General features: G+C 37.7%; 1 protein-coding gene and 1 non-coding gene across 4 annotated transcripts in view; one reads left to right on the top strand and one right to left on the bottom strand.

The window, feature by feature from the left end:
- The window catches only part of LOC107668925 (phosphatidylinositol-binding clathrin assembly protein-like), a 67,671-nt gene that overhangs the window by 35,919 nt on the left and 5,264 nt on the right, over positions 1 to 26,488 (top strand). Inside the window, exons 3-20 of one of the 3 annotated variants that reach the window (XM_016460989.1) lie at positions 3,448 to 3,523; positions 3,614 to 3,716; positions 3,922 to 4,015; positions 4,987 to 5,098; positions 6,682 to 6,788; positions 8,592 to 8,633; positions 9,107 to 9,127; positions 11,172 to 11,257; positions 12,405 to 12,540; positions 14,290 to 14,423; positions 16,195 to 16,292; positions 18,735 to 18,845; positions 21,192 to 21,308; positions 21,589 to 21,619; positions 21,721 to 21,871; positions 23,359 to 23,382; positions 25,244 to 25,300; positions 25,407 to 25,523. In XM_016460989.1, coding sequence (XP_016316475.1) covers positions 3,448 to 3,523; positions 3,614 to 3,716; positions 3,922 to 4,015; positions 4,987 to 5,098; positions 6,682 to 6,788; positions 8,592 to 8,633; positions 9,107 to 9,127; positions 11,172 to 11,257; positions 12,405 to 12,540; positions 14,290 to 14,423; positions 16,195 to 16,292; positions 18,735 to 18,845; positions 21,192 to 21,308; positions 21,589 to 21,619; positions 21,721 to 21,871; positions 23,359 to 23,382; positions 25,244 to 25,300; positions 25,407 to 25,523 — 1,617 coding nt within the window. The remainder of the gene's footprint in view (positions 1 to 3,447; positions 3,524 to 3,613; positions 3,717 to 3,921; positions 4,016 to 4,986; positions 5,099 to 6,681; positions 6,789 to 8,591; positions 8,634 to 9,106; positions 9,128 to 11,171; positions 11,258 to 12,404; positions 12,541 to 14,289; positions 14,424 to 16,194; positions 16,293 to 18,734; positions 18,846 to 21,191; positions 21,309 to 21,588; positions 21,620 to 21,720; positions 21,872 to 23,358; positions 23,383 to 25,243; positions 25,301 to 25,406; positions 25,524 to 26,488) is intronic. The other 2 variants (XM_016460998.1, XM_016460981.1) reach the window with 2 other exon arrangements.
- trnak-cuu (transfer RNA lysine (anticodon CUU)) lies at positions 16,793 to 16,865 on the bottom strand. The gene has a single exon. It is a non-coding gene; the product is annotated as a tRNA-Lys (tRNA).

A 26,488-nucleotide genomic window follows, 5' to 3' on the forward strand; every position in this document is an offset into this window, starting at 1 on the left:
GAATGACTGACAGCCACAGCGGAGAAAAGAGTTTGTGTGAACTTTAATGTAAGGACTTAAATATTCACATGTAGCTCACATTAAGCTATCGTATGGCTTCAAAAGTAATACAGAATAATTCGCACAATCGGGGAAAAAAAAATAAAAATCTCCGATTTGGATCGGCCTCTCTGACCCGATCCGAGAAAAATGGCACTATCGGAGCCGATACCCGATATGAATATCGGATCGGCGCATCCCTAATTATAACCTTCAGCTTCTTTCTGATTTGAGTGATCCACATATCTGTCAGGCTAGCTAATGATGTTTAATGCATGAATTCTTGATAAAATGCAGTTATATTATGGGCTGTTGGCATTAATTGTGCTCGTGATGGAGTGGTAGTGGAGTGCTCTCGCAGCGAGTGAAAACCACTATGCGCCGACTTTCAAAAAATCCACTCCTCGCTCCAGTCAAAAATCTCGCCGCTTCACTCCTCGCTCTGCTCACATACTCTGATCCCCATTGTTAGAGCACTATTCTGCCATTGTCCTTTTTTGTATATTGTTAAAATGCAGCTGAATTTTTACCGTTTGGCTGCACAAATTTTAAAATAGAATGAGGAACCTCACACAAAGCCTCAATCACATGACCAGGGCCACCCCACACCAAGAGCTTCTTTAAGATCAGAGATCATTGATCTTTCAAAGAGTGGGTGGCCACTTTCCTTCTATATACACACCAGACTGTCAGCCTACCGTTCAGTGGGTCACCACTCTTGATCCACCAACTTAAGCAGAGCTCTAGGAATGCAGCATTTTTTTTAGCCTCCCCTTCCTTCAGATGCATTTTTTTTAGCCTCCCCTTCCTTCAGATGCATTTTAGGACCCTTCTGTGATTTCAGTGACTCTCGACCTTTGAATACTTTTGCCACAAGCCTAAGGCTCCATCCCAGTATGTAAAAACTGTTTCCTGCTGACTCTTTTTCTCTGGTGTACTGATTTACGAAATAAGATCAAGGTTACACTTACTGCATTCTGGTTTATACTCAGTGTGGGACTGATAACTTTGTAGTGTATTGTAAATGACATTGACAAATACAGTTTCAAGGAAACGCAATTTGTTCTTTTCAGATTTACTCACTAATCATTTGTTGATGTACCAGCCTATAGTGTGTTGCAAATAGGTACAGGCTGTTTGCTCTTGTAATTAAAGGGGTACTATTATGCTCTTTTACAAAGTCTTGATTTTGTTTTGGGGGTGTACTAGAACAGGCTCTCATACTAGGTTGTTCGAAAAACACATTTTTCACATATTTTACATTATTACAACACCTCTCTCCTCAGTCTGGCATGAACGGCTCGAATAGTTCCTGTATCAAATGAAGGCCCGCCTTCTGAAATACGAAATGTGCTGTGATTGGTTAGCTGGGCCAGTGTGTGCTGTGATTGGCAGCACTCGGCGCCTGGTCGGGAAATGTCATGCCCCTTACCATAGCTGCCTGCGAGCTTCAGTGTAAATATTGCGTCAAAATCAAATCAATTTGAGCGCGATTTAAACCCGTGAAAAAAATATTTGAAAAGTGATTTCTGTTAAATAAAATATCTCCTTTTGAAGTGGACTTTGAGCTTTGTAACTTTGCAGATCTTTTTTTATGCTCTTTTTTTATGCTTTTGATGCTGAAGTTGAAAAAGTGAAAAAGCATAATAGGACCCCTTTAAAGGGATGCTCCACCCTAAACTGAAAATTCTCTCATCATTTACTCACCCTCATGCTGTCCCAGATGTGCCGTCCCAGTTACTTTATTCTGTGGAGCACAAAGATTTTTTAGAAAAGTAATAAAATAAAAAAGATAATTAAATAAAAAGTTGACTCTTCATAACAGTAATCCATACTACCCCAATTGATGAATAAATGTCTGTTGATGCAATGTCAAATGTGTGTGTCAGAATCAGAATCAGAAAGAGCTTTATTGCCAAGTATGCTTGCACATACAAGGAATTTGTTTCCAGCTTCCAGTACACAGAGACAACAACAACACACAGACAATAAAAATAAGATGAGAATAAAAATACACACATATGTAAATATAAATAGAAAAAAATAGAAAAATAAATAAATGAAAATAACTTGTATGTACAGTTGTGCTATAGATGATGGAATAGGAATAGAATAGAGTGAGATGCAGGGATGTACTATGTGTGTGTGTGTGTGTGTGTGTGTGTGTGTGTGTCACATACACGTGTGTGTGTGTGTGTGTGTGTATGTGTGTGTGTGAAAAATACTAATATTTTAAACTTTTTAAACCATAAACCAAAGTCGCACACGAGAGTTTGTGTGAATTAAACGTCAGCACGTTGTGATGCATCAACTTTGAGAGCCCCACCTCACAGAAATTGATTATTTTTCTAAATATCTTTGTGTTCATCTGAAAAAAGTAATTCATATACATCTGGCACAGCATAAGGTTGAGTAAATAATGAGAGAATTTTCATTTTTGGGCGGAGCATCCTTTTAACAACTGTGTTCAAGATGCACATAATCAGTAAAGTTTAAAGTAAGCATGAAATTTAAAATCACCATCCTATTTGCTAAATGCATATTATTGATATTATTGTGAATGATTCATCCAGCATACATGCTTTTCTAAAATATTTTTTTTACCTCATAATTTTTAATAAAAAAATCGTAACTACATATTTCTCCATATAACTCCAATTATTTAGTCAGTTTAAATCCTGTCCTTTTCTTTCAATCGACTGCAAGCATTCAGGTCTGCCTCAATCCAATCAACGATCAATAGACATAACCGAGCCCCAATCCTACAAAAGAATGTTTCACTCAAATGGGCATCACAATACGGCAGAAAATATCTTTCTCTACTTTAGTTAGATCAAGAATTTTAACCCTGTGGTTGATTGACAGGTGAGTGGGCAGAACTTTGTGTGCGATATAGACTATCACTTGCTTAGTCACTTACTTCATTTTCTAATCTCAGAATATGATTTTTGTGATCAGATCACAAAAGAGTTTGATTGGTTTTGAGGTCGGTGTAAAGGTTCTGTTTTCCTGTCATGTATGTCATGACATGCATGAATGCATCCTAGTAGCATGCTAGTAGTAGTATAAATCTACTGCATTCCCAAAACTCCGATCATGTCCGTTCTCAACAGCATCCAGAACACTGTGTGCTTCTCTTTGCTCTGTTCTGGTGGGATGGGGCTGGATGGAGGAGGGGAGCTGCAGTAGACATACTTGGCAGCTCAAAGAGAACTCAGAAGAGTCTGGTCTTGTATACAGGTCTAGATTTCACACAGTGTACTGCAAATTCAGCAGCGGGGAGTTTCCACACGTCAGGGATGAAGTCGCTCCCGCATTCTGACAGATTAAGAGCTGCAGAATCACATCTAGTATATGACTTTATATTTTTGTGTCAGCATTTTGATGATCTGTTCTCTGTACCCACAGCGTTTCATTCAGTATCTGGCCTCAAGAAACACGCTCTTCAATCTGAACAATTTCCTTGATAAAGGTGCATTGCAAGGTAAGAAACATGAACACCTTTCCTGTCTCTAAAGCATTGTACGCACACACACACACACACTGATGATAAACCCCTCGATCTTTCCCTCAGGCTATGACATGTCCACGTTCATCAGACGGTACAGCAGATATCTCAATGAAAAAGCCCTTTCCTATAGGCTGGTGGCTGTGGACTTTACCAAGATGAAGAGAGGGTGGGTAAACCTCAGTTCTGCCTCCGTAATATTGTCTACCTAGAGTCAAGATTGTGTTCAAACACCTTGTCTCAGCAGGACACAATCGAATCAGGCTAGCTCATTACTCCGATAATTAAGTTGTTTTTAAAAGCTGATTAAGTAGCTGATTTTTTAAGCGCTAAATAAGTGGTGAGTTCTGATTGTTTATCTGTTTGTGGTGCAGTATTGATGGAGTCATGCGTACCATGAACACAGAGAAGCTGGTCAAAACGTTGCCTATCATTCAAAACCAGCTGGACGCGCTGCTGGATTTCCAGGTTTGTGATGGAGATCATGCATGCATGATTTAAAGCTTCCCAATTATTCAAATCCAATCAGAATGTATTTATTTGTTTTTATATAATTGATGTTATCTTGTCTTTATTTTTTACTGGCTAAACCTCCAATTTAAGAAAAAAAAACATTCATATACTATTGCAAGTTTGGGGTCGGAAGGATTTTTAAATGTATTTGGAAGAAGTCTCTTATGCTCACCATGACTGCATTTATTTAATACAAAAATACAATAAAAACTGTAATGTTGTTATATATTATTAAAATTTAAAAACAACTGTTTCCTGTTTTAAGGACAGCTTCATTTTTAGCAGTTATTACTTCAGTCTTCAGTGTTGCATGATCCTTCAGAAATCATTATAACATCATCTGATCTGGTGCTCAAGTAACATTTTTTTATTATTATCAATGTTGAAACAGTTGTGCTGCTTAATATTTTTTGTGTAAACCTTGATCCAGTTTAATTTCTTGCATTTTTTTTCTGAATGCTTTGACAAATAGAAAGTTCAAAAGAACAGCATTTAAGTGAAAACTAATCCTTTTGTAACATTATAAATGTCTTTACTATGAATTTGATCTGTTTAATTCACCCTTGCTATGAATAAAAATATTAATTTCTTTAAAAAAAAAAAAAATATCTTACCGTCCCCTTTTAAACAGTAGTGTGTATGTAAACAATTTAAAGTGTGCTGATGAAATGCAAGAACATTTACAGTATGAAAATTCCCTTATTTCTTTCTTTTAATTAAAGTAATTCAGCTTGGATAGATTTAGTGCAGATTATTTGACTGTGTCTATGATTGAAGTGATAATCAGTTCCCCTAAAATCAAGTAGGCTTGGTGACCCCTAAGCCCCCGGATGGAAAACCCTATTTTAACAGATCAACATTGATGTTGATTCAGTCCAAGCTATTTGGTATAATGTGGACTCTCTCCTGTGGATGTGTGTCTGTAGGCTAACCCTAATGAGCTGACTAATGGAGTGATCAACGCTGCCTTCATGCTGCTCTTCAAAGACTCCATCCGTCTGTTTGCTGCCTATAATGAGGGTGTTATCAACCTGCTGGGTAAGAGTAATCCACTCCCTCTGACTCTGGAGAGTATCCTACTCGCACACTCTACTTTAGGGGTTACTGCTTTCTGAGCAAAGAACAGTGCAGTTGAACCACAAGAGCTCAGGTCTTCCAGTATGTTATACAAATTAATCAATAGTTTGAGATACTTTTATCCAAAATAAACTGCATCTGTGTAGCACAAATCAGTCCTGTTGTTGGTAGAAAATGTTGTCTATATTTTGAAAATTGGTGGGACCATATTATCTACATCTGCTATCCAATAGGCCTCTCCAGACTAACACACAAGTTTTTGTTAATGGATGAAGATCCTTTTTTATGCCTTTTTTGTTCCAGAGCCCAATATCTTGGAAGCATATTTGATGCTTCTAACTTTAGCTTGTTACTTTTCAGTTCATTCTTATAAAAAAGATTGTGATAGTGAGGCCAGATATAGTTTTAAATTTATGAAAGATTAGCTTTCCAAAACATTTTATACATTTTGTTTTTATCTGTTGTGTCTACAGCATATAGTTTAGTTATTTACTTGTACTATTTTTCACTTGTTTCTTCCCCTGAATATAGCCACGGTTGCAGGCATGACGCTAAATTATAAGCATGCAAACAATTATTACTGAAGCAACTCTCTCTGGTTAAGTCTTGTTCTTGAATCTCATGAGGAGTTGACTTTGTGCTCACATTCAGAGCAACACAGTGTTGGATCCTTGTGCTTTGTCCTATCTTTGACCTGATGTTGCACTTCACATACAGTGTGTGACCCCTTAATAGTCTAGCAGAAATGAGGCTTTAATTCCTCTTCAGCTATTGCTGCTTTTTACTCTGTTTGAGCACTAATTATTCAGTCGTTGAGTCATTCATTTTTCCATGATTTTTATTGTTGTATTTTTTTATGTTGTGACATACGGCCGTTTAGGTTGATGGTCTAAAAATGCATTACCGTGCGTTCACACCGCCGCCGTTGAGAGCGTCAAAGTGGCCGGAAGTCATTCATTTTCAATGTGAGCTGGCGTCCGGCGACTTGGACGTTGAGGGCGTCGAGGAGAGTTGAAATCAGGTCAACTTTATGGTAATGAGCTATGACGCGGTTCGGCGGCAACCAATCGGAACGTAGAAGTCCACCGCTTGAGAGGATTCTTTGGTTCTACGTCAGAGCGTCCACGAATCTTTCCACAGCGTTGTTGGCAGGGCGGCCAGAACGATTTTTGACGCTCTTGACGGCAGCGGTGTGAACGCACAGTTAGAGTGCTAGCTGTCCTTGAGCGAACCATTACAGCAGCTTTTATATGCCCGTCTCTTTCAGACAGCCCAGAGTGTTTTGACAGTCCTCTGATGGGTAATTGCAGTCTTTATCTGTTTGAGCTTCTCTGCTAAGAGAACGCAGTCCTGTAAACTTTGGTTCCGACCACATTAGTTCCCAAGCAAAATGGAGGAGAGGTTGATTATTGCTGTGGCGGGTTTCCCAATAATCCATGACGTGTCCCTGTTTGCATACAGGGACATAAATAAAAAAAAAAAAATGATGCGTGGACCAAGGTGTCTGAGATTGTTGGTGTTCATCTCTTGTCCTGCTGTTTCAGAGAAATACTTTGATATGAAGAAAAACCAGTGTAAAGATGCTCTGGACATCTATAAGAAGTTTCTGTACAGGATGACCAAGCTGTCAGAGTTTCTTAAAGTGGCTGAGGTACCAGTGCAATACACACACACACACACACACACACACACACACACACAGTGTTTCAATATGACAGGTCTGAGATTAGACAGGTTCAACGACCCCTCTGCCCCAACAATTTCTCTCTCTCTCTCATATCTGTTCATCCTACAATGCTCTGGCATTCATATTCCCTGGATTGATGCATGCACGGATGCCATATATTTAGTGTTCTGGCACTGCAATGCATTGCACAGTCCTTATTGCCCATAAACATATACATGTGCCTCTTCTGCCAGAAGTGATTTGGATAGCACTAAGTTTTATCCTTTGTTTGAATCGAGGTTAAACTGACCTCTGTTGTAGTTTTTCTAAAATATTGCAATGGCTAAAAAGAGACTGAAATCAGCATTATAACATCAGTCTGTTGATTGAGGGTCTCATTGGGTGCAGTTGTACACCATGTACAATTGTTTGTTTATTAACTTACGCATTACCTGACATAAACTACCGTTCAGAAGTTTGGGGTTTATAAGATTTATTTTTTAAGAGTTAATACTTTTATTCAGCAAAGACACATTCATTTTTATCAAAAGTTGCAGTAAATACATATATATAATGTTACCAAAGATTTCTATTTGCAAATTATTGTTATAAAAAAATCTATTTCAAATAAATGCTGTTCTGTTGAACTTTCTACAAATATCATGGTTTCCACAAAAATATTAAGCAGCAGAACTGCTTTCAACATTGATAATACAAAGAAATGTTTCTTGAGCACCAAATCAGCATATTGGAGTGATTCTGAAAGATCGTGTGACTCTGAAGACTGGAGTAATGGCCGCTGAAAATTCATCTTTGCCATCACTGAAATAAATTACATTTTAAAATATATTAGAACAGAAAACAGTTGTAATAATTTGTAAGTTGTAATAATTTTTCACAATCTTTCAAAAACATTAAAAAAATCTTACCGACCCCATATTTTGAATGGTACTGTACATGCGAAAATTAACCCCCGGCTATCTCCACAACTATATAAATAAAATCCTTATCCAGTTATCATGAATGACTGGATAAACTATGGAAAATCTATGCAAAGTTATAGCTCCAAAGTGTGGGGCAGTGTACCTCACTAAGACTGCTTTATACAGTGTGGAAAGAGCTGTTTCTCTCCTGTTATTCTTCCTGTAGCCGTTGACGGCTGTCTTTCCTACTGTGGATTCACATGGCTTGAGACCTTTATAAAGTTTCAGAGTCCTGTCTCTCTGTCCCTCTGGCCCAAATGTAGATCTGTGTTTGGTGCTAATAGGACTCTCACTCCCTTCTCTCTCTTAGACACTGATGAATTTCCGTGCTGCTGCCTTCTTTCTCTCACTTCCCCTCCATCCATCCAGCCAGCCAGGCATTAGACAGTCTGGTTTTATTTTCAGAATGTTCTTCTGATGCATCAAATATCTCAGGGATTTGATTTGACAATGAGTCTCTAAGAACAATGTCCATCACCATGTGAGATTCTTGTCTAAATTGCCTTTGTTTGTTTTTTTTTTAACCTCCACCAGGTCTCATTTAAAAGTCATCATTTGTAAAAATAGTTTTTGAATGTTAACCACTCCACACGCCACAGTCAGCCGTGTGAGACATTATCAATGTCTGTGTCCATTCCCATTGATCCTCTGTGGCTCTCGGCATGCCACACCTCTGTTATTTTTATTTCTTTCATTTTTAGCCATTGCATGAGGTAATGATCCTTCATGTTTGTTCTTTTTCTGATTCCTCCTCCCTCCCCTCGTTTGTTTGTTTACCGTTTTTGTTTTGTTTTGTTTGACACAGCAAGTTGGGATTGATCAGGGTGACATCCCAGATCTCACTCAGGTCAGTGTACATTTCATCTCCACTTTCTGTTTCTCCTCTACTTCCTCACTACGCTGCTGCTGTCATCCATCGTACCACCGCTCTCCCTTCCTTCTTTTCTCTCTGTGTTCCACCTGTCCTCGTCCTCTCTCTTGTTGTCTTACATGCTGTTTTTGTACCCATGCTCACTGTTTTTTGGACGTCCTGTCTCCTGTCCTCTCTCCTGTTTGGTTTAAAAAGTCAGACTTAATATTAATAGCGTCAAGACTTGTGGTAGAGCTTGATAGAAGTTACCAAACACTCCTCTCTCTGTTTAGTTCCCTCTCAAATGTGTGTTTAGTGATGATCACACTTTTTCAGTATGATTTTGTGGAGACATCAAATTTGATGTCTTTGTATGAGTGTTGACATTGAGTGTTGAGTGGGGTTAACACACTGTATTGAATGAGAGATTTATTCCCCTGCCGTAACACATTGTTTATTGTTCCTTTCAGACGACTAGAGGATCTTACCTTGTAGGTGGTGGGTTATATGCACTGCTTGTATTTGACAACCTGTGCTACTACTAGTGCTGGGTGATATATCAAATATACTGACAACATATACAATTTTTTGTTTGTCAAAAATTAGCCAGCATTGTTAATATTGCAATAATTTTAATTTGGCCATCCAATTTTACCAGTTTTGCACTGACTATAAATGCAGTAATATTTTACAATTGTACTGAAAATATTTGCTATTTAAACCAGGGGCATATGACAATTAAAACTGACATGTCTGATTAAACACATAAACATAAAACTAAAATAATGTTTCTTTGAATAATATGAGGGTAAATATTATAATTTAATAATATATATTGTTGCATTGTTCCATATAATTATATAACATATATTATGTAATAATGATTCTATAAAAATCAACGTTCATTTAATGAAAAACATTCTTAAAACATGCTTTTTAGTTATTTATTTTTAACTACATTTTACTGTATTTTGAGTCAGAATCTTGGTTTAGTCAATGATTATTCCTTAAATTAAAAGTAATTTTAGAGCAAATACATACTGTGTATGTTGAGATCAAATATCATCAAAAAGTAAATATTGAGGTAATTTTTTAGCTATATCTCTCAGCCCTGGTTTGTTTCAGACTGCATCAGCGGATTCATCCCTTTAAAACCAGGCTAACTGATTGAATGTGGCCTCTGCCCCGTCACTTTGCTGGCATGGCTGTACATCGCTTTTTCTGCTGATCTGAGACCAGATGTGCAGTTGTCTCTTTATAGTTTGATCAAATCGTTAGCTTAGATCAGCATGGTTGCATGACAGCTTCATGCTTGCGAACCCCCTAACCATAAAAGTGGAGCTCTTGTAAGAGCTATATGTTTTACTCAATGCCCTGTTTCTCCTTTACGTGAGAAAACTGCCCAGCGGCCTTACGTTTGTAAGCTTGAAGTATTCATATAACCCCGCTTTGTCCTTTGCGTAGCCGCACGCACATCTATAATGTAGCCACTTAATCAAAAGCCTGTTCATGCTGTGTCTTCTCTGAGGAAATCAAATCAGACAGGAAAGGAGCAAATTAAAAGCTGTTACACTTTCATCTTTCTTTTTTATCTCACTTCTGTGAAAGGTAATACATTTTCCCACTTAGCCCGAAATGTTCATTTTTAGTTCTATTTGAATTGTAGACTGCTGCATATGTGTTTTTTCCCCTCTCTTTTGGCTTCTGTTTTCTGTGGAATGGATTAGACCCAATCTGCCCTCTCAGCGATGTGGAGAAAAAGCCAACCTAGATCAGATCCAGACATGTTGGCCAGCGCTGCCAGCTAGGCTCAATCGAAGAGCTTACCTTACCCTTAGTCCATAAGAGCAGTTTTATCATGGGTTGTCTGTTCTGGAAACTTGGCACAAAGCACCTGCTCTTTTCAACAACCATGAGCTGTGAGCTTGTGCTAACATTTGCTCTCATTTGAATGAAGCAGCTCGGGATGTGTGTGTGCTCTTAGGTGCTAACATACACATCCCGTGTTTGCTGATCTGGGACCTGTGTAATGCTTCCTCTTGTAGTTGTTAAGATAATTCTTTTCAAAAGAAACAAATCCTAGATCGGTATAAAGGGCTCAGAGGAAGGTTTTAGCTAGATTTGTGACTCAACACAAGAAATTCTCACCGAAACCCCAAAGTACTAGTTCCAAAAGCCAGTGTAAAGTGTTTAATGTCATGGTAATACTGAGATATATCAGTGACCTCATGGGTCTGTCATGCGTTTGAGGTTTGGATCTTCCACTGTGCATGTCACTTCCTCTCTTTCGAATTTGTACTCTTCCTCTCTCTTGTTTTTTTGTGCTTGTTTATGCTTTGCCTGTACGCCTCTTACTAAAAGCTTAAAGCATGCTCCTGTTATTATTTGCTGAAACTCAGGTGGATTGAGTAGGTGTGTGTGTGTGTGTGTGTGTGTGTGTGTGTGTGTAAGTGTGTTTGACCATGTGAGTGTGTCTTCTTTAAACTGGTGCTGTATGTTCTCATTGAGTTCTTGACTTGTCTCTTTCTCCTGCAGGCTCCCAGCAGTCTCCTGGAGGCTCTTGAGCAGCACCTGGCCTCTTTGGAGGGAAAGAAAACCAAGGAGCTCTCCGCTGACAACAGGTTTGAAATCCTACAGATCCAAACAATCCAGCATCACTCTGTACAGCCCTGTTTGGGCATATATCTGTGAAGTGTGAAGTCATTCTTCTCCTTTTTCATTTTTGTCCATCCATTGAAATTGAGTGGTTTAATCCAAATCTTCAGGAAAAAAAGGTTTGCATTACACGATGAACAAATTTAATTTAGGCTTTTATTCACATATAAACATTGATCAACACACATACATAGTTCATCAGATATTGTAAACAGACGCTCAACCAATGAGGTCCGTTCTCACATGTCAGGCAAGCAAGGTAGTTGATCTTTCATGTTTACCATATTAATCAGTGAATGGACCATTTCCATTCTGCATTTCCATCAGCGGGGCAAAGTAATGACGTTGAACAGAGATACCGAAAAAAACCCAGATTTTTATTTAATTATTTAATTAATCTCTCTCTCTCTCTCTCTCTCTCCATTTATTTATTTAAATCTTTTGTGCAATTATTACTAGTTTTATATGAGTCTTTGTTTCATGCATTTTTGTTACAGTGTGTTTGCATATTTAAAATGACAAATGATCCTCTGCTGAAATTCCAAATAAAAACATTTTAACACGGAAAACATTCACTGACATTAATACATGCATTCATGTAAAAAAACTGTAAAATGTAAAATTTTCTTGGTATCCCTGTTCATGCATGTTTGTATCCACTGCCATTACTTTGCCCCACTGATGATCATAAATATGAAAAAAAAAACATCATGTGAATAGGGAAGATTGAGTAGTGGGCTGGTTAAAAAAATTAGCACTGTGGTCCTCATAGTGGGCAACCCATTTTGTGTAATATAAAACAACTTTTATTAGGCTAATGACATCATTCATCTCATGTGAGTGTACTTTATTTTATTTTTTTTGAAGATTATACAAAAAATATATAGTCAAATGCAAGTTGCTGTATAAAACCTCTTAACAGCACTTTACTTCACAAGCCATATGCTGAAGCAGTTGATACAGCAACAACAAACCATCAGCAAGAGATTTATATATAGCCACATACTGTAAGATAAGACTTTGTCTTATGAACAGTGCTACATTTATCAGCTCTTAAATAAAGAACTGATAGGGAAATCTCACTTCTGTGTTTATCTGTGTTTTTGTTTGTAGAGCCAACACTCTGTCCAATGCGGTGTCGTCCCTGTCCAACACGGGCATGTCCTTCTCCTCCTCATCCAGCAGGATGGACGAGAAGGAGAAACAACAGGCCCTGGAGGAGGAGCAAGCCCGTCTGCAAGCTCTCAAGGTGGGTTACAATCGATCCTATTATGTTCTGTGAATGAATATGTTTTGATTGCTAATTAAGTTTGAAGTGTAGACAGGAAGTGATGTTAGCCCTTGGTTCTGTGTAGAATATAAAGAGCATATAGAGCAAAGGCATATCTCAGCTCCACCCAGAGAAGTTTTTTGCAATTGAGATTTGGCTGCTGTTTTGGGAACATTTTGTTCTACACATACAAGTGTATGTGTGTTTACAGAATACGCCCTTGTACTGTACCTTTAATGATTAGCCTCCAGCAGTAAGTGGTCAACGGGGTTAATCAAACTTCTCTGTTCCCATCAGGATGTACTGTCATACCTTGTGGGACACAAATACTCACACCAACACGCACACAAACTGAATGACACACACGTCAGTTGTGTGGAATGTATCGTCAGATGCACCGTGGCTCTGTATCTGAATAGTTCAAACATTCGAAGCAATTTCGAAGTCCCAACACCAAAGTATTTACACAGCTCATGTTCGGATAAGTTTGTGTGAAATTGAACTGGTGTTTCTTTGTGATTGTGGTCCCAACACTCCTGGAGGGGCACGCACGGAGTTTTAGAGCGCTATCACTTTCTTTTTCTATGTGTTTTCTTTTCTTCCCACATTTTCTTGTTGCTGTAAAGGGCATAGAAACAGGCATAGAACCTTGCCATGTCGCAGCCTATTTCCTCTCACTTTAGAAACTAGAATCTAGGACTGCGTGGTATGAGCAAAAAAAATCAAATTGTGATTTTTCTGATTAGAAATTACATTTTAAAATGTGATTTTAAAGTAAATTAAAAAGAAGCTTCAGGTTTGCTTGTTTATAGGGCTACACAATTTGGCCCCAAATGTTGTGATTTATCTATCGGTATGTCTATAATAATAACAATAATAATAATAATTTACGCATTTAATCATATCATAATTATATCTAAAAAATTATACACAATAATAATAACAATTTATCACTGTCTTAATTCATTTTCAAATAGTAAACCTTCAAGTTTTTTTTTTTTTTTTTTTTTTGGCAGAAATCCGCAGGTAGCTCTTGAAGATTTTCTTTTGTTGACAACAGTCAGTTTAACAGTGCTTCTCATTACAAGTTTGGGAAATGGTTGATACATGTTGTATTCCCAAATGCATGTTCTAAGCGACCCAAACTCCGAGCGCATTTAGAGATAAGTTTGTGTGGAGCAGCATTTACTGTGAACAGTGTCGCAGCGATACCAAAAACACAAGATCATGAGCTGCTCACGTGTTAAAGAACACAGTACACAGTATTGGTTTAAGCCTAGTGGCCAGACTCTAGGTTTTGGTTGGTCTGATATCAAATAGTTTCGCTCTAGTGACTTTCTTGGCTTGAAGTAGCTTTAAATGTTGATGATTTATTGGCTTTTCTCGTTCTTTTCATATAGTTGGTTTAGGCTACTCCAGTAGTTGATGTTTCTGAGCTAGTCTGCTAGTTTTTGTCAAAGGAAGTGTGACCTGGGAGATCTTCTTTGACTTCAGCCATCTCTTATACACCCACAATACACACACGGACAGCAGATCTGAGCTGTAGCTGACTGGCTCTTCAGCTGCCTGAGTGGCTGTAATCTGTCTGATTTCACAGAGCTCAGCTGAAGAAAATGCTCTGTGCTGTCATTCTCTATAGTGACCATTGCAGGAGGAGCAGAGCAGCCCAGTCTTTACATGTTTACATTCTCTTTAAATGTTTTCTTCCTGTGTTTTGTGATTGTATAGAACCAGCATCTGAAGGAGATCAGCATGCAGACGCCCTCCACCTCACCCAGCACACAGTCTATGGGTAGTGTCAACAACCACACTGCGGGCATGGACCTGTTCACCAACACCACAAGCCCACCCTCAACAAACAGGTCACTAACTTGCTTAAATTGCTCAATTCCAGTCCTTGCGTGCCACCGCTCTGCATATTATGCATGTGTCTCTTATTTAACACACCTGATTCATATAACCAGCTCGTTAGAAGAGAGCTCCATGGATGAACTGTGTTCTGATTGACATGGTCCCTACACAGTGTTCTTTGCTTCACTTTGGAACATTTATTCACTGATTCGCGCTACACCACGGCCTGTTGCGTCTTCACACACAGACGAAACTTACAAGAGAAGTGTGACATAATATACCTCTGTAAATAAATAGAATTTTCAATTCACATCTCACACACTTTAATGCCCTTTGAATGGAACGTACGCTCCCTTCGAACTGGAATCATGGCAGAATATCCAATGTCCATTTCGCAGGGCACTCACGGTCAAAGAAAACACACGTCTGAAGTGCTAAGAGATACATACAAAATGTGCACAGCGGTGGTACGTGAGGACTGGAATTAAGAACCACTGTGCTACTGTGCATACGCCAGTCTGAGATTTTGGGATTCAGAACCATTTTAAACTTGACAAAGTTTTTATTTTGAAATAAAGAAAGCTTATGTCAGACAAATTAAGAGATATTTAAGATTCAGTATACTTTCTAGGTCACTAATCAAATAACAAAATTGTGACTGATAATATGATGAGATTGCCACCTTAAAATTTATATTTAGATATTAGTATTTCAACTTCTTATATACTGTACAATATTACACAGTTAAATTTTGCAACAATTTAAAAGATGTCTGGTAGAACTTATTTGATGTATTTGACAACTGTTGGGTTGTTTGCTGGTTTTAAACCCCTGTTGGCATCATGAATCTCATGATTGTTGTGGGAGCTTCCTCGCTGATGATGCAACTCCCACAACAGGTTGATTGTCGTAAGAAGTGAACAGACGGTCACGACCCAGTCTTTTCACCCTGCCTGGCTTTTAATGCTTTTTTGAGGTGTTTGCCCTTTTTTGGCTCTGGACTCTGAGCTGCTCAGTGATATACTCCAAATGTGCCATTGGTGAGAATGAAAAAGTATTTGTAAGACCTTTAAGAACTGGGATGATTTAAAAAGACCAAACCATTGCTGTGCAGTGGGCTCACTAGTATCTCTTAATGTTGCCTGCATAGACAAAGTGAAAAGGAAATCACTGGACACTTTTTAGGGGAAAAAAACCCAGCCTCTCTGCTTCAGATTCGTTTTCAAACCCTTCAAAGACTTTACAGAACACCCAAAGACTGAAAAACAGCATATTTAGACTGTGCTGTACACTATGTATGAAAGGGGAGTATTAGATGTTGACATCTACAGAAAAAGAACTGACACACTTTCTCAAAGTGAGTTGATGAAGCCACTTGGCCTGGTGGTGCAGCACCTTGAAAACAATGAAAATCACAGTCCAGTTGCTTTTGACTAAGTTCTACCAGACATTGTACAATGATCTATAAATCTACGATTTTATATTATATATTTAATATATTTTAAAATGTAATTTATTTTTGTGATAACTATTTTTTCATGATTCCTCGAAAAATCTTTACTTTTGATCAGTTTAATTTAATTGCTAAATAGAAGTATTAATTTCTTAAAAAAAAAAATCTTATTGTCCTCAAATATTTGAAATGTAATCAGATGTCTTGTAATTTTACTTATTAAAGTTTATTAAACTTACTTGTAGTTTGTACTGTGTTAAATATACACAGTCTATGTGGTAGAATTTGATTGTATTACTTTTGTACTAAACTCTGTTTCTCCTGTACAGCATGCCAAACCTCACCAGTGACTTGTTTGACCTCCAGCCTGCCTTCGTTCCTGCTGTGCAGTGCACTCCTATTTCCACCGTCAGCAATGCCTGGGGAGGTGCGGCCCACTCCATCCACATACATACATCCGATCACCGATACCATGTCTATTGCTTTACCACTTTAGATCACTGACCTTTAATTTAGTCCCTGAAAAATCATTAGAACAGATCAATCCTTTGAAACTTACAAGACGTGTAGCCAAGTATGCAGTCCCATACTCAGAATTCGTGCTCTGCATTTAACCCATCCAAGTGCACACACACGCAGCAGTGAGTAGTGAACACACACACACACACACACACACACCCTGAACACACACCCGGAGAGGTGCGCAGCCATTTTTTTCTGCGGCGCCCAAGGAGCAGATGGAGATTCGGTGCCTTGCTCAAGGGTCTCACCTCAGTCGTGGTATTGAGGGTGGAAGAGAGCGCTGTACATTCACTCCCCCCACCTACAATCCCTGCTGGTACCGAGACTCGGACCCACAACCTTTGGGTTACAAGTCTGACTTTCTAACCATTAGTCCACCACTGCCCCCAAGAAAGCTAATAGGTGTGCCCAATGTGGGGCTCAAACCCACGACCCTGAGATTAAGAGTCTCATGCTCTACCAACTGAGCTAGCCAGCCTGGTAAAGGCGGGGAGCATCTGCCGAAACCCGGGAGCAAATTGCAGTAAATGTCCATCCAATTATTTGTTTGTTCACTTGCTAGTTCACTCCTATGTACATTGTCTGTTTCAAATCCTCACAAGCTGTTTGTAAGCCCTGTCCCAAAAGCTACCAACAGCCCTTGGTGTTCACACTTTGGTGACATAATGGCTGTAGACTGTTGGGTAGTAGTTTGCAGTGGTGTTCGCTTTGCAGAAATATGCATTAAGGGCATCATGATTGCATAAGGAGCACTCTTCTAGATTATAAGATGAGAAATGAGACACCCAGCGATTTTGTGGACTTCGCTCTAGAGGAATCCACATCAAGTGTGTCATTTGAGATGATGCCCCAAACAGCTGACCAAGCAGCTTGCTAGGTTTTGAAACCTAACCAATGTTTTGTTGTGTTTGTGTTCTCCATACCCATCCATCCTGTTGTGTAGATTTAGAACAGTGTTTTAGATATTCCGAAGTGTGACCGATTTGGGTGCTTTTCCGCTGAGGGATTATGGCTCTGGTTGGAAGCTGTGCTGAGTGTCAGAGGTTCATTTGCAGCAATTCAGCGCATCTGCTGGGCTAGTGTGAATTGAGGACAAAAGGTGCAGAGTGTAGACACACTGCCAGATTCTTAGCTATGCCAGGATTTGTAGGTCGCAGTATGCACTTAGAGCGTGCACTTTACAGCTAGTGGGCAGGTGCGCCGAGGGCTAGCCAGACGTACAACGAGACTCAGGTCTCCAGGGATCCACATATCCTACTAACAGTGCAAAGACACACCAATGCAGACAGATGGAGGAATAAGGTGTTTTAAAAAAGGGAAAGACTGTTAAATAATGAGGAGAGCAGTGAGAAAGAGCCACAGGCTCAGATTTAAGCTGTAAATTGTTATTTACATTAGAAATCATGCAATAATAATAGGAATCCACTATTGGAACACTCGCTGTTTCAAGTGCTTTGGCTGAAATGGTATTTAATGACATTTTCAGACAAAAATGCATTTAATGGCATTCTCAGATGGATGATAACTGTTATCATAAACTTTATTGTAGAGGAAAAATATGCATGTGAAATGGTCCAGGTTTAACTGGGTTTCAAAAAAATATTATATTGTGATTATTTTGACACATTGCGATTGACAATTTTAATATGATGAACATTTAACATTTTCATATCGCTGTTTAGATTTTCAGGCAAAAAGACATAAAATCACATTTGAAATGGCATGTGCAAAACTATAAACTAATTAGATGAATTAGCCTTTTTACGTTAATAAGCCATGTTGTTACTCAGATTTTATTTTGATGAATTGTGCAGCACTGGAATCAATCTAAATAGTGGCTGATTGGTGACATCTTCCAAGAAAAGAGGTCATGTACACTACCGTTCAAAAGTTGGGGGATGGTTGTTGTTCTGCTTAATTTTTTTGTGGAAGCCGTGATGAATTTTTTTCAAGATTCTTTGAAAAATTGAAAGTTTAAAACCGAATTTATTTGAAATGGAAATCTTTTGTAACACTACGTTAATATCTTTACTGTTTCACCCTTCACTATTTCACTCTTGCTGAATAGTATTAAAAAGAAATCTTACTGACCCCAAACTTTTCAACAGTAATATACAAATGAGACACACATGCTGGCTGCAAAATATGTTTGACAATTTGAAATTAAATTTTAAATGACAATTATAATTTCGGTGCATCACTGTTATACACTCAAGTCTGATCCAGTAATCTCAGTGGTCAAAAGATGAGGCATCACTTTCATAGTTTTTTCACAGAGCAACAATCATGATGTGTTGTGTGACATCTTTCCATCTTTCCATGTTTTGTATGTGTGTGTTACTCTCAGGTCTAGAAAGCAGCACTCTTCATCCCATGGCTTCCATGCCCACCATGAATGTAGATTTTGATGCTGTATTTGGGGCTAATGCTTCCAATAGTGATGTGAAGCCATCAGCTGGTAAAATGTCTCACAAGTGTGATCATTAACTGCGCTTATTAATCTCTGAAGATTTGACCCTTGTCATGGTGCTTAATAACTGCAAAACTAAGTAACCTTCACCCTAAAATAAAACCCTTCTGCTGGTTTTGCTGTATTTTGAGTTTGTGGAGCTTTGCTGCTGGAACGCTGAAACAAACTGTACAGTCGGCTGCAGCACCTGCCCGCCTGACTCGGTTCTAGAGAGATTGGGAATGTTCTTTGGGGAATCGCTCATGCTTTTTTTTTTTCTCCACTTACTCGCTCACTTCGCTGCTCTGTGGTTGTGGACAGTCTGTTATCATCCCTTCATCCATCTACTGTGTGTGTGTGTTAGTGGAGGCTGGGTGCTGATTGGCATTTTTCTCCATCTGTGAATCGTCTGTTGTTACACTCCTTATCTGAACACAGAAAAGACGCACACAGATTTCCACTCACCACTACACTCAGTCACTCTCTGCCCCTTTACCCCTGCTTCCTTTCTTTTCTTTTCTTGGCCCCTTTTTTCTTACCTTATGCTTTTTCGTCTCTCCACCCCCCCGTTCCCTCTCCTATGCGCTCTTTCCTGGGTTGTGATGGCTGATCTGATGTGGTGAGTGTACTTGAATTTGTTTTTTTTTTTGGTCTCCTTGTTCCTGCTGGCGAAGCAGGAAGTAGAACTGTATAAATATGGCACGTGTCAGCAGACTGTCTCTCTCGCTTTCTTTCTCTCATTTACTAAAAGAATGAGCAAAATGCCCTATACTATTAACCATTTGAAAACCAGTTGTCAGCGGCCTCTTCGATTAATGAAACTGATCAGCTTTTTGAAATTCAACATTAAATTGCATTCACAACAATGTTATTTTTGTAGTATTCATATACCATTACAGTATTGTTGTATTTTTCATTTGAATGTTTTTTGTAATTTTGAGTTTTGATTTTTATTAGTGTCAGTTTTTTTATATTTCTGTATTTTTATTTGAATACTTTTATTACTTAAGCATACACTTTTTTTAATTAGTTGCCAAGGCAAGACAAACAAACAAAAGTTTTTTTCATCTAATATTTTTTTATTTCAGCTTTATTTTAGTTACCAAAGACTAGTTTTAATAGTTTGTTACCAATAACTACCCTGATTCAGAACATATTTTACGTTTGTAATGTGATATATTTTTGAATTATGAATTTTGGAATTGTTTGGATTGTGATTGGGCAATCCTTAAAAAATGGAGACAATGCAGAAAGTTTGCAGTTATTTGTAGAAAAGATTAAAAAATATTGTGGATGCTGAAGGTCAAGTTCACTTTTGAGAGCATTGAAGTACTGTGATAACTATTGGCTAGATTTTAGAAAGTCTGTGTTCGTCTAAAAACAATGTCTAAATAGCTGTTGGTTAACATTTAATCAGTTGCCTGTGTGGCCTATATGTCAGCAAAATAAAAAGGAAAGGAAAGAAAAGTCGTTTCTGAGAGTTATTACATTTTATTTAAAGACTACAAAGACTTTTTCCCTCTTTGAAATAACATGCACTGATTAATCATCGTCAATAAGCCTAGAAGCATGTATTAAGAAAATAAAAAGAACCACTATTTTGCTTTCATGTTGACTTTATTGCCTCCATAAGAAGAAGAATGAGACAAAAGGGATGACAGATTTCCAGTTTTTCATTAAGGACCTCTGTCATGTTATTCCCTCTTAGATCTCAGGGTGGTTCCTCTCTTTTTGACCTTATGTTCTGCTCTAGATCTCTATGGGTCTTTTGTCATGCCGTGAGTGGCCTCACAGAGGCTCATCCCCGCTGCTCGCATCATTATAAACATCAGCAGGACTGCAGCACGCTTTCTCTTGTCTCACACCTGTCTCTCTGCTCTATAATACTTATGCCCTAACCAGACCTGATGTGACAAGTTTCCAGCTGCAAACAATTTGCAAAAACTGCTGCACGATATGACATCCATTGAGAGTGTATTTGATGTTTAATGTAGTTATATTGAGTTGTGATGCGCTGATCTTGTTTTTTCTTTTTTAAGACCGATATGTCAGCCGATCAATACGGAGTACTGATCTGATACCGCTGTTCATCTGTACAGATTAAATTTGATCCTTTTTAGCTAACCTTAATAACCATGACCAACACAGTAGCGAATTTGGTTTAGTCAAGTCCAACTGATACCCAATTCATTTAAATAGGTCAGCAGCAAAAAAATCTAAAGAAAAGCTTTTATTGCTGGTTGCTTGACGTGTCGCTTCTGGTTAGGTGTCAGTCTGCAGCAAAAATAAGTGGTTTGTCACTCTCATAATATTTAATCAATGGAATAATATTTTCTCTGTTTCTCTGTCTGTTAGGAGACTTGTTGAAGCCCGCGGTGACCGTTCACAGTCAGGCACCAGTCATGCCCCCTCATACAGCCAGTAAACTGTTGGCCAATGACCTGGACTCGTCCCTGGCCAACCTCGTAGGCAGTGAGTCCCTCTCCCTCGCAGCATTATTGGTCTTTTTGTGTGGCTTTCTTTATTTACTTGGTCATAAGTCCCTGACCTTCAAATTGCATTTGTGCCTCTCTACTGAACAGAGAGTCAGCAGCCATATGGTGCTATACGCTATGTGTGTGCGTGTTGGACAGAGATGAATTAAACCCAGCTTAGGGGAAATGAATAGGTCTCCAATGCTGTAAGTCTTCCAGTATTACGCTGACGTGGGGCTGTTCTAACAGTCTGTTTCTTTTTCCCGCTCTCTTTTTAGACCTGCACTTTGGGGGAACACCAGGCAAAAAGTGAGGATTTACATTTAATTATCTAAATCATTGCTGCTTGTGAGCTTCACATTGTAAACAGAGGCAGTGTGTAGACTCTCTTTTCATGTGTTTGCATGCAGGTCTGATATGCAGTGGACTCAGCCTGGAGAGAGGAAGCTGACCGGTGGCACTAACTGGCAGTCAAAGACAATGAGCAGCACCACTGCCTGGAGCCCTGCCCCCTTGCCACCTGCCGCCATGCCACCCGCCGCCATGCCCGTGCCACACTTGGTGAGAACACACACATGCACACACACTTAGATGCACACTCTCACTTACACATAGTGATACAGGCATCTAAATATACTTGAACTACCTTTCAAAATGTTGGGGTTGGTAAGTCACCAAGGCTGCATTTATTTGATGATAAAGTAAAATCAGTAATGTTGTAAAATATTATTACATTTTAAAATTGTTAAAGTTTTCTGTTTTAATAAATTAAGTTTAATTTTTAGTTATTTCTGTGATGGCAAAGCTGAATTTTCAGTAGGCATTACTTCAGTCTTCAAGATCACATGATGCTTCAGAAATCATTCTGATATGCTGATTTGTTGCTCAAGTAACATTTCTTATTACTATTTATGTTGAAAACAGTTGTTCTGTTTAATATTTTTATGGAAACCATCATATATATTTTTCAGGGTTTTTTTAATAGAAAGTTCGGCATTTATTTGAAATATAAATCTTTTGTAACAATGTAAAAGTCACTTTACTGTCACTTATGATGAATTTAATGCATCCTTGCTGAAGAAAAGTTTTAATTTCTTAGTGTATATTCAAACAGTAATATATTATTTTCAATACACTTGATTCCGTTTGGTCACTTGCAGATTTCTGCAGTCAATTTTTTTTGTATAATGACACTAAACTGTATAATTGACCAGGCAACCGATTTCCTGCATCTCTGTGCTATTTCTATTGTCACTCATATTCTGCAGACTCTTTCTTCTCACATAACAGTAATGTGCACTTAATATTTAATGTCCATTTATTTATTAGTACTGTAATGATGCAGGTTAATGATCAGTCAGCTGCTCATTGTAGCAAAATAAACAACTTTTTGGGTATGAAGGGTCCTTCACTTTGTTCACCCTGTGACTGGATAACAGTACATTTATCCCTTACTTTATATACAGACATTCTTGCATATGTAAACATTCTCATTCACACACAAAACATCAATTTAAATATTCTTAAACTTATAAACCCAAAGCAATCCATCTGTTGTAAAGCTCAATTTACACCAAATATCCAGATTTCATACACTAGTATTCAGATGGCAAAAAAAAAAAATTAATGAGTTCATCTTTAGTATTGTGTTTTATATTGTGTAGCTGCAGGAAATATAAGTGTGTGTGTGTTTCTTCCTCTTCTCAAGCTGTGTGTATTGATCCAGTCAGGCAGGTGATGTGTTAGTCTGTTCTGAGGCAGGAAGGAGAGGAGTTTTCACTGTTTACGTGTGTTTATGGCCTCTCTTCTCTCTCTCTCAGGGCGTTCAGAGTAGATTGACCTCTGAACTGCTTGAGTTGAGAGAGAGCAGATGTCTGTGAATGACTAACCTTCAATGTCTCTCTTTCTGTCTCTTTCCACCTTTTCTGTGGTCCGCATCTTTCTGGCCTGTTTCTCCTCGTGTCTGATGTCTTCAACTCTCCTCACTCTATCTGCTCTGTATGTTTCTGTCTTTCTCTCTATCTTCTTTCTTGTGCTTAACCCAGCAGACTGGAATGTTCTATACTAGTTATGTAAGTACCTCCAATAACTGACGGTTCTATTATCTTGAGTATCGTTTAAGATGGATCGATTCTCTTTAAGATTATTTCTCTTATTCACTCCCATTTCCCTCTCTTTCACACCTTATTTCTTGATTTCTATCTTCACCTATTTGGTCAGCGTGTTAAATTTTCAGTAAATTGAGTTGTGAAAATGGGAATTATGGGTGAAAATGGGCAGTTACTTGGAAAGTTTCTGAATGAAAAGGAAAAACACTCTGGTTGTGCTTTAAAGTGAAATACAAACCATTGTCAAATTATAAAATTTATCTTGTGAGGTGTTTTATTTTTCATTTTAATTAATTTAAACTTTTTTCCCCCCTTCCTTTTTCAGTGTAGATTTAAAAACCTTAAAAATGTCAGCATTATTTTACAGATCTTTAGATATTGTTGCATCCTTACCTAATAATAATAAATAATAGTAGAGCTGTTAATATATATGGTAATTTGTCGGTATGCATATATCATATTTCATATCATATCATAGCAGAATGTATTTTGCAAAATTCCGGGAATTTTCAAGACTGGAAACTTTCCATGGGAATTAACAGGAATTTATGGGAATAAACTGGAAATTTTCAAAATTGCAGGAACTGGGGACTTGTATTATATAACTTATTTTAGCTTGAACTTGTTTACCACAGTGGCTTTTTATGTTTCATGTACTCTTGAGACTAATTAAAAACAATAGTTTGATGTCTCTCTATAACTCTGGTTCCAGGCCGAATGACCAAAAAACAATTTTCTCACACTGTGTGAATGGGCTAAAAATGTATACTCCATGTGAATAGGCCTTTACTGTAACTTCTAACTCCTTCTCTGTTGCTGATAAAACACAGTAAATGTCATATGTTGATTTCCCTGTGACATATAGATGTTTGTTAGGTCTCTCATGCCCTTTCTGTAGCATTTGATGTATTCATCTTTTGGAGCTTTGACTTGTAAACCAGACTTGTGCAAATGTGTGCGTTTGGGGGCTGCATTTTACGTAACCTGTTTACGATTCAAAACAGATGAATACATGCTATGTGCCAACAAATACATCCATGACAGTTTGGGGTCAGTAAGATTTTTCTCCTTTTTTTTGTGTTTTGAAAAGGCTGCACTGATTCGATCAAAAAAAAAAAGTGAAACAGTAATGTGTAATACTAATTTAAAAAGAACTGTTTACTAGTTTAATATATTTTAAAATGTCATTTATTCCTGTGATGGCAAAGCTGAATTTTCAGCAGCAATTACTCCAGTCTTCAGAGTCACATGATCTTTCAGAATCACTCTAATATGGTGATTTTGGTGCTCAATAAATTTTTCACATTATCATCAATGTTGAGAACAGTTCAAAAGAAAGTCATTTATTTAAAATGGAAATATTTTAGAACATTATAAATGTCTTCTCTCACTTTTGATCAATTAAATGCGTCCTTGAACGGTTTAGTAAAACGACAGTGTTGCTGAAATGCATTGTTTTATTTGACTGAGACCAAATGTATTTAAAAAACACATTTTTACTCATTGTTTGGTGAATTTTTCAGTGTTAGGAACATGTCAAATCCTTGAGTCATATTGTTTTGCTTCAGTGTTGCATGTGTTGAATGGACCAGCCCAGAAATCTGTGCAGGAGAGTTTAAGCACACCTGACCTGTCATGAGTACAGAAGAGAGTAATTAAACAAGCTCTTTAAATGAACCAGACATGATTAGTGAGCACAGTGCTGTTGAATGAGTACACTAGTGTTTGATCAGTGAGTGTGTCGTTGATCACTCGATCAGTGCAGCATTGTTTGATCAGTCAGCGCATTGATGGTTGATTTACAACCTTTTTTTTTTTCTCACAGGCTCCTGCTCCCATGGCGTTTCCCATGACAACACCTCAAGTGCCTGTTTATGGAATGGTGAGTATTGTGACCTTACAATGGCTACATGGATACTGTGTAAATGAATTAAATGGGTAATAGCTAAAAGAAAATAACGCTGATTGTTGTATTTGGGTGATTTTAGGTCCCTCCTCAGCTGGGACAGATGGGAGGGGTTCCAGTAATGACCCAACAACCCATGTTGTACAACCAGCCTGTTCTCAGACCCACTAACCCTTTCACCCCCATCCCTGGAGCCCAGGTACACACGCACACATACACATACATTAATCCACTATCACACACAGTGGCCTCACATGCATTTAATCCATACCACACTGCACTAATGCACCAAACCTTTGTATTGTAGTTACCTTTCAGTTTCAATAGACTGAAACTTAACATTGAAAGCACAATAGACCACCTACTGTCTATTTATGCCATTAATATTAAACAAAAACACAGGATTAAATTGGTCTTAATAGTATTAACAGTATTAATAGTTCCTTAATGCTAATATTGTTTTAATAGTAATGCAGTAAAGACAGTTTTTTTTTCTTTTACATTTTTAGTACTGTTGCAATTTTTTTAAGCAATATTTACCTAATTGAGAAATACTTTGAGGCTATATGTCATTTTTTGCATATGTATTAAGTAGGGGTGGGAAAATAACTTGTTTATTTCTGTGATTAATATTTGTTCTTTAACATGTTAAATATAATTAATGCAATTAACATGGCATCTTTTTTTATTCTTGAAGTAGATTTTCTAATATGTTTATTATATATTTATTGTGGAAAATAAAAGTGCAAAATAAGTGGGAAAAAATGAACTGACAGCTCTCATTCAAAGAGAGTTTGATAGCACATTAAGTTCACTTGAATTCATATTTGTTGTAATATTTTAATGTTATGTAATTGTAAAAAAAATTATAATGTCTGATAATTTGCAGTGCAGGCCTGGATTTCAATTATAACTATAATGTTGAATGGCTATAATTACTCATTTTGCACAGCAGTAAAATCCATAAAATCCATTTAATAGAGGCAACAGTATAAATATTGGATTAAATATGATACTGGCCTTTAAAATTGTAAAAAAAATTGACATTTCTGTCTTTATGGTTTTTTCATATTAATTTGGAGATTTAATGTGACAATATATGTATGATCACAGATTTTAATGTTAGGCGTGATTTAATAATGATTAATTACAGAAAACGTATTA

The sequence above is a fragment of the Sinocyclocheilus anshuiensis genome, unplaced genomic scaffold, assembly GCF_001515605.1.
Source record: "Sinocyclocheilus anshuiensis isolate Anshui unplaced genomic scaffold, SAMN03320099.WGS_v1.1 scaffold337, whole genome shotgun sequence".
Classification (NCBI taxonomy): Eukaryota; Metazoa; Chordata; class Actinopteri; order Cypriniformes; family Cyprinidae; genus Sinocyclocheilus; species Sinocyclocheilus anshuiensis.